The sequence below is a fragment of the Seriola aureovittata genome, chromosome 5, assembly GCF_021018895.1.
Source record: "Seriola aureovittata isolate HTS-2021-v1 ecotype China chromosome 5, ASM2101889v1, whole genome shotgun sequence".
NCBI lineage: Eukaryota > Metazoa > Chordata > Actinopteri > Carangiformes > Carangidae > Seriola > Seriola aureovittata.
This window is the reverse complement of record NC_079368.1, coordinates 24,928,445-24,942,355: the sequence shown is the minus strand read 5'-3', so window position 1 is coordinate 24,942,355 and position 13,911 is coordinate 24,928,445. Positions and strand designations below refer to the sequence as shown.

Sequence of the window (13,911 nt, the reverse complement as noted above, 5' to 3'; positions counted from 1 at the left end):
CAGCTTCAAAGAGACCTGTCTTCACTCCAGTCCTCCCTTCCGCTCTCTCTTCCTCCCTTTTCTGTCCATCTGTCTGTCTAAACCATAAATTTCTCTTTTCCTTTCATTTAGTGAGAGGCCAATAAACCCCTCACTGTTCTGAGTCGTCCAAAAGCCCACGGGTTGACAGTTGTGGTTATGCATGCATGCGCACGCGAACACATGCACACGCACGAGGAATTTCAAGGTCAAGAGTATAAAAATCACCCCACATCGAGTAGAGTCCGCCCTGAGCCCCTCAGAAAATGCTTGCTGACCCATTCTCTCTCTTTTTCTCTCTTCCCTCTCTCGTTTGTTTGAGGAACACATTCCCGAATTCCTTCTCTGACAAACACATCCTGACGGCTGCTGTGAAACCACGGAAAAGGCCCCACTCTGAGTCTACAAACACGCACACAAGCACACACACGTAGACACACACTCAATGGGCTCAGGAAGGAATGTGCAGTATAGGTAGCCAAGTGACTCAAGTGTGGACTGTCCGCTGGGGCAGATGAAATCAGGATCAATCCAACACAAAACTTTCTTTTACAGAAGCCATTTCAGACTAAAAGGTCAACAATGAGATACAAATACTGACTTTAAAATGTAGAAATACTTAAAAAACTTAAGAACAACAATGATTAGCCCAACATCTTTATATTAAAGGATTAGATGATGCAGAACATTTGCTAATAATATTTGCTATACTGACATGTTATTGGTTTTATCTCCACAGATGGTTCAAGTACAATGCACCAGCCAATTCAAAGGCATTTCATTTGAAACTGGACTGTGAATATGAGGCAACTGAAAACCCTGAGCGAATTACTTGGAATCTTATTTTATAAACCTTTCACAAATATATTTTTATATTTCATATTCAGCTTGTGTAGAGAATTGCTGATGTAATTTCTGTCCATATTCAATGAACCATTAAAATTCTGATGAAATGAGAGCTGCACTCATTTTTGGGGTGTTAGAAATTAAAAGTATGATATAGTATATACAGCATGGTCGACATGGTGAATGAAAAACTGAAGACAAGACTTCACCTCCATCGTCATAGGACCATTTCCTCAACCACTGTACGTGCCGATTGGTCCATGTCTTCCTGGACCAATGAGAGGCAGCGACGAGCCAGGGCCTGCTGCTCAGGGTCCTCGTGAACCATCAGCTCCCCGTATAGATACACACCCATGGCCTGGAACACATATGCAATCATATGGTTTTCTCTCATTTTGTAAAGGCTTTTCTCACAACATGAATCAGTGTTTATGGCAAAAGGGTTGCATGTATTTACTTGGTCATGAACCAGAAAGTGTTCCACGTCTCCATAAGCCTGATTGTGTGCATGTTTGACCACCAGCTCACACCAGCGATGTCGGACCTGGATCCAAAACAAAGGAAAAAATACAACAACTATTAATGGAACACAAGTACTTGATATAAAAGTCTTTAAAATGGCCTTGTTATTTTTGAAGTTATATAACGTCACTGCTGTTTGTTATTTCAGAGTTTATGTAGCTGATTCAAAGCTGATGGAGCTGACCACATGAAACAATGTGATGTTAGAGGGATAACTTCCATAGATAAGCAGAATGGTGTTTTTATGTATTCATTCTGTAAAAAGTTAAGAATAAATTTTTATTTTTATGCTTTGGGCCAGTGCACTCAAACATTAATGTGAATAGATCTCCCTCAATGCCAGTACCAAAAGACAAACAGCTCATCTGACAAGCTGCAAGACAAAGCTGGAGGCTCCACTGACAATGAATAGATTCATCTAGAATCAGAGGATTAACAGACGTGAACTTTGTTTTAGAAAGGAAGCTATCTCAATCTAAAGTTCATGTTTAAAAGTTCAACTTAATTCTGAATGTGTGCGTGTGTTCGCAGTGTGTTTTCACTGTATATGTGTGTGTGTGTGTGTGTGTGTGTGAGAGAAAGCTAATGCCTGGCCTTTCTCCCAAAGGATCAATAGGAGCTCTGTTGCCGCGGTTACAGGAGAGATCAGAGACTAGCTCTGTCCCTGCCTCAGCCATCATCCTTCATCATCTGCTATAAGTGTGCACGTGCGCGGGCGTGGATACGCAGTGCACGTGTATATGGATATAATCTTGTGGAGCAGACAGAGGATGATAAAAGAGACAGAAAAGTGATAAAAAAAAAATCCAGATGAAATATCTTTTAAAGCACTGTCACTACTTTAAAGCCTGACAGTTTCCCTTGGCTGTTTTTTTGTGGGTGTTTCAATCTCCTCCACACACTCAGGATAATAAACTAGTCCTTTGGAGAGTATAGTGACCAAGCGTGGGATATTTGGTGATTGATTCTATTTCAGCAGTGAATAGTATGGGAAGGAATAAAAACGTCATAGCATGGTATGGTATAAAAACATCATAGTATATTAAGGCATAAAATATCATAAAAAAAAAATCATATCATAGTAATAGTGTAGTATACATTATAGGGCGTAGAGCATAAAAACGTCATAGTATAGTAAGGCAAAAAAAAAAAGGCATAGTATAGTATGGCATAAAAAGTCATAAAAACTTCATATTAAAGTAAGGTATAAAAAATCACACAGTATGGTAAGGCATAAGAAGTCATAAAAACATCAAAGTATAGTAAGGCATAAAAAGTCATAAAAACTTCAAAGTATAGTAAGGCATAAAAAATGACATAGTATAGTAAGGCAAAAAAAGTAATAAAAATGTCATAGTATAGTAAGGCATAAAAAATGACATAGTATAGTAAGGCATAAAAAATGACAGTATAGTAAGTCATAAGTCATAGAAATGTCATAGTATAGTAAGGCATAAAAAGTCATAAAAATGTCATAGTATAGTAAGGCATAAAAAATGACATAGTATAGCAAGGCATAAAATGTCATAAAAATGTCATAGTATAGTAAGGCATAAAAAATGACATGTATAGTAAGGCATAAAAAGTCATGAAAACGTCAAAGTATAGTAAGTCATAAAAAGTCATAAAAACGTCAAAGTATGGTAAGTCATAAAAAGTCACAGTATAGTAAGGCATAAGAAGTCATAAAAATGTCAAAGTATAGTAAGTCATAAAAAGTCATAAAAAGTCACAGTATAGTAAGGCATTAAAAGTCATAAAAAATGACATAGTATAGTGAGGCAAAAAAAATCATAAAAATGTCATAGTATAGTAAGGCATAAAAAATGACATAGTATAGTAAGGCATAAAAATGTCATAAAAAAAATCATAGTATAGTAAGGTATGAAAAGTCATAAAAACATCAAAGTATAGTAAGTCATAAAAAGTCATAAAAATGTCATAGTATAATAAGTCATAAAAAGTCATAAAAATGTCATAGCATAGTTAGGCTAAAATTTTTTTTTAAAAAGGCATAGTATAGTATGGCATAAAAATGACATAGGATGGTAAGGTATAAAAAGTCATAAAAATGTCATAAAAAAATGACATAGTATGGTAAGGTATAAAATGTCATAGTATAGTAAGGCATAAAAAGTCATAAAAATGTCATAGTATAGTAAGGCATAAAAAATGACATAGTATAGTAAGGCATAAAAAATGACATAGTATAGTAAGGCATAAAAAGTCATAAAGATGTCATAGTATAGTAAGGCATAAAAAATGACAGTATAGTAAGGCATAAAAAGTCATAAAAACGTCAAAGTATAGTTAGTCATAAAAAGTCATAGAAATGTCATAGTATAGTAAGGCATAAAAAGTCATAAAAATGTCATAGTATAGTAAGGCATAAAAAATGCCATAGTATAGTAAGGCATAAAAAGTCATAAAAACGTCAAAGTATAGTAAGGCATAAAAGGTCATAAAAATGTAATAGTATAGTAAGGCATAAAAAATGACATAGTATAGTAAGGCATAAAAAGTCATAAAAACGTCAAAATACAGTAAGTCATAAAAGGTCATAAAAATGTCATAGTATAGTAAGGCATAAAAAGTCATAAAAACGTCAAAGTAAAGTAAGTCATAAAAGGTCATAAAAATGTCATAGTATAGTAAGGCATAAAAAATGACAGAGTATAGTAAGGCAAAAAAAGTCAAAAAACTTCATAGTATAGTAAGTCATAAAATGTCATAAAAATATCATAGTATAGTAAGGCATAAAAAATGACATAGTATAGCGAGGCATAAAAAGTCATACAAATGTCATAGTATAGTAAGGCAAAAAAAAAGACATAGTATAGTATGGCATATAAAATGACATAGTATAGTAAGGCATAAAATGTCATACAAACTTCATTATATTATAGGGTATAAAACGTCATAAAAACGTCATATTAAAGTAAGGTATAAAATGTCATAAATACATCATAGTATACTAAGACATAAAATGTGATAAAAAAAAAATCACAGTATTGTAACAGCCGTGGGCCATATGACCCTATTTTATTTTCGCCTGTTCCTGTTTCCTGTGTTTTTTTCAGGTACTTCCTGATTACCTGACTGACTTCACCTGAGTGGAGACTATTTAGACAGGGAGATTCAAGATGGCCTCCCACTCTCAGCCATCGTTGAAGGCTGGTGCTTATCAGGCACCCACCTTGATTTTGTTTGGTTGTATAATGTGTTATGGTGCTATGGTCTCAGTTCTTTTACATGGAGATTAAGTTGGCTTTAACTTTCCTAGCAAACCAACACCTACACTTCACTACTGATTTCACATTTTCTAGTTTGCTTAGGTTAAATTGAATTATCCTTAATAAATTTGGTTTCTTTGTGTGGTTTCTGTGTGGTCCTCCTTTTTTGGTTTTGTTTCTAGATGAGTCAGGCATAACAGTATGATAAGGCATAAAATGTCATTAAAATGTCATAGTATATTAAGGCATAAAATGTCATACAAACTTCATAATATAATAAGGAATAAAAATGTGATAGTATAGTAAGGCTAAAAATATTTTTTTAAAAAGGCATAGTATAGTATGTCATAAAAACGTCAAAGTATAGTAAGTCATAAAAAGTCATAAAAATGTCATAGTATAGTAAGGCATAAAAATGTCATAAAAACATCATAGTATAGCAAGGCATAAAAAATGACATAGTATAGCAAGGCATAAAATGTAAAAAAATATATAGTATAGTAAGTCATAAAAAGTCATAAAAATGTCATAGTATAGTAAGGCATAAAAAATGACATAGTATAGTAAGGCAAAAAAAGTCATAAAAAAACATCATAGTATAGTAAGGCATAAAAAATGACATAGTATAGTAAGTCATAAAAAGTCATAAAAATGTCATAGTATAGTAAGGCATAAAAAATGACAGTATAGTAAGGCATAAAAAGTCATAAAAACGTCAAAGTAAAGTAAGTCATAAAAGGTCATAAAAATGTCATAGTATAGTAAGGCATAAAAAATGACAGTATAGTAAGGCTAAAATTTTTTTTTAAAAAGGCATAGTATAGTATGGCATAAAAATGACATAGTATGGTAAGGTATAAAAAGTCATAAAAATGTCATAGTATAGTAAGGCATAAAAATGTCATAGTATAGTAAGCATAAAAAGTCATAAAAATGTCATAGTATAGTAAGGCTAAAAATGTTTTTAAAAAGGCATAGTATAGTATGGCATAAAAATGACATAGTATGGCAAGGTATAAAATGTCATAAAAAATGTCATAGTATAGTAAGGCATAAAAAATGACATAGTAAAGTAAGTCATAAAAGGTCATAAAAATGTCATAGTATAGTAAGGCATAAAAAATGACATAGTATAGTAAGGCAAAAAAAGTCATAAAAAAACATCATAGTATAGTAAGTCATAAAAAGGTCATAAAAATGACATAGTATAGTAAGGCACAAAAATGTCATAAAAATGTCATAGTATAGTAAGGCATAAAAAATGACATAGTATAGTAAGGCATAAAAAGTCATAAAAACGTCAAAGTAAAGTAAGTCATAAAAGGTCATAAAAATGTCATAGTATAGTAAGGCATAAAAAATGACAGTATAGTAAGGCTAAAATTTTTTTTTAAAAAGGCATAGTATAGTATGGCATAAAAATGACATAGTATGGTAAGGTATAAAAAGTCATAAAAATGTCATAGTATAGTAAGGCATAAAAAATGTCATAGTATAGTAAGGCATAAAAAGTCATAAAAATGTCATAGTATAGTAAGGCTAAAAATGTTTTTAAAAAGGCATAGTATAGTATGGCATAAAAAATGACATAGTATGGCAAGGTATAAAATGTCATAAAAAATGTCATAGTATAGTAAGGCATAAAAAATGACATAGTATAGTAAGACATAAAAAGTCATAAAAATGTCATAGTATAGTAAGGCATAAAAAATGACAGTATCGTAAGGCATAAAAAGTCATAAAAGGTCAAAGTATAGTAAGTCATAAAAATGTCATAAAAATGTCAAAGTATAGTAAGTCATAAAAAGTTACAAAAATGTCATAGTATAGTAAGTCATAAAATGTCATAAAAACGTCATAGTATAGACAGGCATAAAAAATGACATAGTAAGGTAAGGTATAAAAAGTCATAAAAATGTCATAGTATAGTAAGGCATAAAAAGTCATAAAAATGTCATAGTATAGTAAGGCATAAAAAGTCATAAAAATGTCATAGTATAGTAAGGCTAAAAAATGACATATTATGGTAAGGTATAAAAAGTCATAAAAAATGACAGTATGGTAAGGTATAAAATGTCATAAAAATGTCATAGTATAGTAAGGCATAAAAAATGACATAGTATAGTAAGGCATAAAAAGTCATAAAAATGTCATAGTATAGTAAGGCATAAAAAATGACAGTATAGTAAGGCATAAAAAGTCATAAAAACGTCAAAGTATAGTAAGTCATAAAAAGTCATAAAAATGTCATAGTATAGTAAGGCTAAAAATGTTTTTTAAAAAGGCATAGTATAGTATGGCATAAAGATGACAGTATAGTAAGGCTAAAATTTTTTTTAAAAAAGGCATAGTATAGTATGGCATAAAAATGACATAGTATGGTAAGGTATAAAAAGTCATAAAAATGTCATAGTATAGTAAGGCATAAAAAATGTCATAGTATAGTAAGGCATAAAAAGTCATAAAAATGTCATAGTATAGTAAGGCTAAAAATGTTTTTAAAAAGGCATAGTATAGTATGGCATAAAAATGACATAGTATGGCAAGGTATAAAATGTCATAAAAAATGTCATAGTATAGTAAGGCATAAAAAATGACATAGTATAGTAAGACATAAAAAGTCATAAAAATGTCATAGTATAGTAAGGCATAAAAAATGACAGTATCGTAAGGCATAAAAAGTCATAAAAACGTCAAAGTAAAGTAAGTCATAAAAGGTCATAAAAATGTCATAGTATAGTAAGGCATAAAAAATGACATAGTATAGTTAGGCAAAAAAAGTCATAAAAAAACATCATAGTATAGTAAGTCATAAAAAGGTCATAAAAATGACATAGTATAGTAAGGCACAAAAATGTCATAAAAACATCATAGTATAGTAAGGCATAAAAAATGACATAGTATAGTAAGTCATAAAAAGTCATAAAAATGTCATAGTATAGTAAGGCATAAAAAATGACATAGTATAGTAAGTCATAAAAAGTCATAAAAATGTCATAGTATAGTAAGGCATAAAAAATGACATAGTATAGTAAGGCATAAAAAGTCATAAAAACGTCAAAGTAAAGTAAGTCATAAAAGGTCATAAAAATGTCATAGTATAGTAAGGCATAAAAAATGACAGTATAGTAAGGCTAAAATTTTTTTTAAAAAGGCATAGTATAGTATGGCATAAAAATGACATAGTATGGTAAGGTATAAAAAGTCATAAAAATGTCATAGTATAGTAAGGCATAAAAAATGTCATAGTATAGTAAGGCATAAAAAGTCATAAAAATGTCATAGTATAGTAAGGCTAAAAATGTTTTTTAAAAAGGCATAGTATAGTATGGCATAAAAATGACATAGTATGGCAAGGTATAAAATGTCATAAAAAATGTCATAGTATAGTAAGGCATAAAAAATGACATAGTATAGTAAGACATAAAAAGTCATAAAAATGTCATAGTATAGTAAGGCATAAAAAATGACAGTATCGTAAGGCATAAAAAGTCATAAAAAGGTCAAAGTATAGTAAGTCATAAAAACGTCATAAAAACGTCAAAGTATAGTAAGTCATAAAAAGTTACAAAAATGTCATAGTATAGTAAGGCTAAAAATGTTTTTTAAAAAGGCATAGTATAGTATGGCATAAAAATGACATAGTATGGTAAGGTATAAAAAGTCATAAAAATGTCATAGTATAGTAAGGCATAAAAAGTCATAAAAATGTCATAGTATAGTAAGGCATAAAAAGTCATAAAAATGTCATAGTATAGTAAGGCTAAAAAATGACATATTATGGTAAGGTATAAAAAGTCATAAAAAATGACAGCATGGTAAGGTATAAAATGTCATAAAAATGTCATAGTATAGTAAGGCATAAAAAATGACAGTATAGTAAGGCATAAAAAGTCATAAAGATGTCATAGTATAGTAAGGCATAAAAAATGACAGTATAGTAAGGCATAAAAAGTCATAAAAACGTCAAAGTATAGTAAGGCATAAAAGGTCATAAAAATGTAATAGTATAGTAAGGCATAAAAAATGTTTTTTAAAAAGGCATAGTATAGTATGGCATAAAAATGTCATAGTATAGTAAGGTATAAAAAGTCATAAAAACGTCAAAGTAAAGTAAGTCATAAAAGGTCATAAAAATGTCATAGTATAGTAAGGCATAAAAAATGACATAGTATAGTAAGGCAAAAAAAGTCAAAAAACTTCATAGTATAGTAAGTCATAAAATGTCATAAAAATATCATAGTATAGTAAGGCATAAAAAATGACATAGTATAGCGAGGCATAAAAAGTCATAAAAACATAGTATAGTAAGGCAAAAAAGAAAAGAAAAGGCATAGTATAGTAAGGCATAAAATGTCATAAAAACGTCATAATATAGTAAGGTAAAAAAAAGGCATAGTATAGTAAGGCATAAAAAAATGACATAGTATGGTAAGGTATAAAAAGTCATAAAAAAAGTCATAGTATAGTAAGGCAAAAAAAAAAAACGTCAGTATTATAAGGCAAAAAAAAATGACATGGTATGTTAAGGCATAAAATGTCATAAAAACGTCATAGTATACTAAGGAAAAAAAACATAGTATTATAAGGCATGAAATGTCATAAAAACATCATAGTAAGGTAAGGTATAAAAAGTCATAAAAACATAGTATAGTAAGGCATAAAATGTCATAAAAACGTCATAATATATTAAGGTAAAAAAAAGGCATAGTATAGTAAGGCATAAAAACGTCATAGTATAGTAAGCCAAAAAAAAATGACAGTATAGTATGGCATGAAAAAATGTCATAGTATGGTAAGGTATAAAAAGTCAAAAACATCATAGTATAGTAAGGCACAAAAAAGAAAAGGTCTAGTATAGTAAGGCATAAAATGTCATAAAAATGTCATAGTATAGTAAGGCATAAAAAGTCATAAAAATGACAGTATGGTAAGGTATAAAATGTCATAAAAATGTCATAGTATAGTAAGGCATAAAAAATGACATAGTATAGTAAGGCATAAAAAGTCATAAAAATGTCATAGTATAGTAAGGCATAAAAAATGACAGTATAGTAAGGCATAAAAAGTCATAAAAACGTCAAAGTATAGTAAGTCATAAAAAGTCATAAAAATGTCATAGTATAGTAAGTCTAAAAATGTTTTTTAAAAAGGCATAGTATAGTATGGCATAAAAATGACAGTATAGTAAGGTATAAAATGTCATAAAAATGTCACAGTATAGTAAGGTATAAAAAATCATAAAAATGTCATAGTATAGTAAGGCATAAAAAATGACAGTATAGTAAGGCATAAAAAGTCATAAAAATGTCATAGTATAGTAAGTCATAAAAATGTCAAAGTATAGTAAGGCATAAAAAGTCATAAAAACCTCATACTATAGTAAGGCATAAAAAATGACATAGTATAGTAAGGCATAAAAAATTGACATAGTATGGTAAGGTATAAAAAGTCATAAAAAAAGTCATAGTATAGTAAGGCAAAAAAAAAAAAACGTCAGTATTATAAGGCAAAAAAAAAATGACATGGTATGTTAAGGCATAAAATGTCATAAAAACGTCATAGTATAGTAAGGAAAAAAAACATAGTATTATAAGGCATGAAATGTCATAAAAACGTCATAGTATAGTCAGGCATAAAAAATGACATAGTAAGGTAAGGTATAAAAAGTCATAAAAACATAGTATAGTAAGGCATAAAATGTTGTAAAAACATTACAGTATTATAAGGCATAAAATGTCATAAAAACGTCATGTAAAGTAAGGCATAAAAAATGACATAGTACAGAATGGCATGAAAAAATGTCATAGTATGGTTAGGTATAAAAAGTCATAAAAACATAGTATAGTAAGGCAAAAAAGAAAAGAAAAGGCATAGTATAGTAAGGCATAAAATGTCATAAAAACGTCATAATATAGTAAGGTAAAAAAAAGGCATAGTATAGTAAGGCATAAAAACGTCATAGTATAGTAAGGCAAAAAAAAATGACAGTATAGTATGGCATGAAAAAATGTCATAGTATGGTAAGGTATAAAAAGTCAAAAACATCATAGTATAGTAAGGCACAAAAAAGAAAAGGTCTAGTATAGTAAGGCATAAAATGTCATAAAAACGTCTTAGTATAGTAAGGCATAAAAAACGACATAGTATAGTAAGGCATAAAAAATGACATAGTATGGTAAGGCATGAAATGTCATAAAAACATCATAGTATAGTAAGGCATAAAATGTCGTAAAAACGTCGTAGTACGTAAAGGCATAAAATGTCATAAGAACGTCATAGTATAGTAAGGTAAAAAAAAAAGGTATAGTATGGCATAAAACATAACATTATGTTAAGGCATGAAATGTCATAAAAACGCTATAGTATGGTAAGGCAAAAAAGAAAAAAAAGAAAAAAAAAGAAAAAGGTATAGTAAGGAAAAAAAACGTCATAGTATTATAAGGCATAAAATGTCATAAAAACTTCATGGTATAGTAAGGCAAAAAAAAAAAAAAAAAGCATAGTATAGTAAGGCATAAAAATTGACTTAGTATAGTAAGGCATAAAATGTCATAAAAACGTCATAGTATAGTAAGACAAAAAAACGTCATAGTATAGTAAGACAAAAAAACGTCATAGTATAGTAAGACATAGAAAATGACATAGTATAATAAGGCATAAAATGTCATAAAAACGTCATAGTATAGTAAGGCATAAAAACGTCATAGTATAGTAAGGCAAAAAAAAAACCGTCATAGTATTGTAAGGCATAAACTGTCAAAAACGTCACAGTATAGTAAGGCAAAAAAAAAAAAAAAAAAGGCACAGTAAAGTATGGCATAAAAAATGACAGTATAGTCAGGCAAAAAAAAAACATAGTAGTATAAGGCATAAAATGCCATAAAAACGTCATATTAAAGTAAGGCATAATAAGTCATAAAAACATATAACAGTAAAGTATAAAAAGTCAGAAAAACATCATAGTATAGGAAGTCATAAAAAGTCATGAAAATGTCATAAAAACTTCAAAGTATAGTAAGGCATAAAATATCATAAAAATCATAGAATAGTAAGGCATAAAAAGACATAACGTCATGGTATAGTAATTCAAAAAATTCATAAAAACATCATAGTATAGCAAGTCAGAAAAAGTCATAAAAATGTCATAGTATAGTAAGTTTCAAAAAGTCTTAAAAACGTTATAGTATAGTAAGGCATAAAAACGTCATAGTATAGTAAGGCATAAAAAATGACATAATATTAAAAGGCATAAAATGTCATAAAAACATAAAAGTATTATAAGGCATGCAATGTCATAAAAACGTCATTGTATTATAAGGCATAAAAAGTCATAAAAATGTCAGTATAGTAAGGCATAAAAAGGGCAGATTGGTAAGGCATAAAAATATCATAAAAGTGTCACAGTATAGTAAGGCATAAAAAAATGACATAGTATGGTAAGGTATAAAATGTCATAAAAATGTCAAAATATAGTAAGGCATAAAAAGACATAACGTCATAGTATTGTTAGGCATAAAATGTCATAAAAACGTTGTAGTATAGTAAGGCATAAAATGTCATAAAAACATATTTCAGTAAGGTATAAAGATGTCGTAGTATAGTTACGCATAAAAAGTCATAAAAACCTCGTAGCATAGTACACATTAAAACATCATAGTATAGTAAGGCATAACATCTCATAAAAACATCATATTATAGTAAGGTATAAAAAAGTTGTAGTATAGAGACACATAAAATGTCATAAAAATATCATAGTATACTAAGGCATAAAAACGTTGTTGTGTAGCAAGACAGAAAAAATATCATAATTTAAGGCGTCAAATGTCATAAAAACGTCATAGTATGGTTCTCAACTCAATATTGGTAGCAACATGTCCCTACCGTCCATATGCAACCAGGAGGAATATAAAATGTTCAAGAAGCTTTGGCACTTTCTAAAGACCTGGGGGGAGGGGGGCTAGTCATGAGAACTGGAGCGAGGATGAGAGCTCACTGTCAGCTGGCACATCTGTCAGCACTCCAGGTAGGATGTGGGATACCCGCAGACGCAGCCACTTCACAAACTTTATTTGGTGAATATGAATTAGATCTAGATTTTGTAAATAGTAGGCCTATAGGCTACCAGCTATAAACAGTAAGCAACAATCACCCTCATTGTTGATAAAGATATTATAATACAGCCTAATAAATCTCATCGGGGCTGCTGGCTCTGAGAACTTATGCGTCATCTCCAGGATGTAGGATAATTGTAAAATGTAAACACCAACATACAATAAACGAAAAATAACAAAGAAATCAGAGCAAACAGCAACAGCAGCTCTTGGCATGAAAGTGCGCACCGTCTCCAGATGCAGCTATGTGCCATAGGTATGACCGTGTGTGCCAGGTTGTCGGGCGGTGCCGGGTCAATTAAAATGTTTTTATTATTTCTGTGTTGATAATTTTTATTCTGTAATGTGTTAAATTACATATCTATAGTGTTGTATTTCAGCACTGTCCAGAAAACTATCCATTTGGATAGAAGACGTGCAGTGGCACTAAATAAATCAATGCATAATATTAGGACTTGGAAAAACGTTAATTTGCAGTTGGATAATTACCAATCCTTCTCTATAGCCTACTCTGCAATGTCTTTCTCTTACTTCACTAGGCCTACGTTTACTTGACAATCTTAGCCTTCAAATGAATAAATAAATGAATATTAAAACTACCGAACAGTTTCCAAGCCAAGTACAGTAGCACTCCTCAACATTTTCTACTGCTTGAGAGCCCAAACAATGTAGCCTAATTATAAATAACGGTTATGCCACCTATGGGTGCTAGAATGCTGGCGTTCCTAGTTTTAATATATATATATATATATATATATATATATATATATATATATATACATATACATATATTACCACCTGTAAGAGATGAGTTGGTTGGTCTATTGACTACAGAGCAATAATGACAATAACTGCCAGCTGATTATAGCCTACATGTAATAATGATAGTAATGATTACAATAAACTCAATGGTATAAAAATGACACCAATTATCTCTTTACAGGTTATAAAATGTATTCTATTTAATAGATAAAGTGGCAGAGTGATACAAGTTGATTTTGGTTCAGACTGGCGGAGAGTTTGTTTAAAAAACTGTTTGTGCAAAATTGAAATCCAAAAGCATAGAATTGAGATCCACAAATGCTTTTTCGCTTCACAAATAGAAAATTGATTCACAAATGTCTGTTTGAAAGTTGTAAATGTTAGGAAGACATACACAGATGCTTTTCATTCATTTG

At 30.0% G+C, this 13,911-nt stretch overlaps 2 protein-coding genes across 10 annotated transcripts in view; one reads left to right on the top strand and one right to left on the bottom strand.

The window, feature by feature from the left end:
- The window catches only part of fancc (FA complementation group C), a 36,965-nt gene extending 35,991 nt beyond the window's left edge, over positions 1-974 (top strand). For all 3 annotated transcript variants that reach the window (XM_056375765.1, XM_056375766.1, XM_056375764.1), the window contains one exon: positions 758-974. The gene's annotated coding sequence lies outside the window, so the exon portion shown is untranslated. The remainder of the gene's footprint in view (positions 1-757) is intronic.
- aopep (aminopeptidase O (putative)) overlaps positions 1-13,911 on the bottom strand; it is an 84,092-nt gene that overhangs the window by 8,227 nt on the left and 61,954 nt on the right. For 6 of the 7 annotated variants that reach the window (XM_056375757.1, XM_056375759.1, XM_056375756.1 and 3 more), the window contains 2 exons: positions 1,322-1,408; positions 1,074-1,222 (listed from right to left, as the gene is read on the bottom strand). The exons of the other annotated variant lie outside the window; for it this stretch is intronic. In XM_056375757.1, the coding sequence (XP_056231732.1) occupies positions 1,082-1,222; positions 1,322-1,408 (228 nt within the window). In that variant the 3' untranslated portion in view covers positions 1,074-1,081. The remainder of the gene's footprint in view (positions 1-1,073; positions 1,223-1,321; positions 1,409-13,911) is intronic. 7 annotated transcript variants of the gene reach the window in all.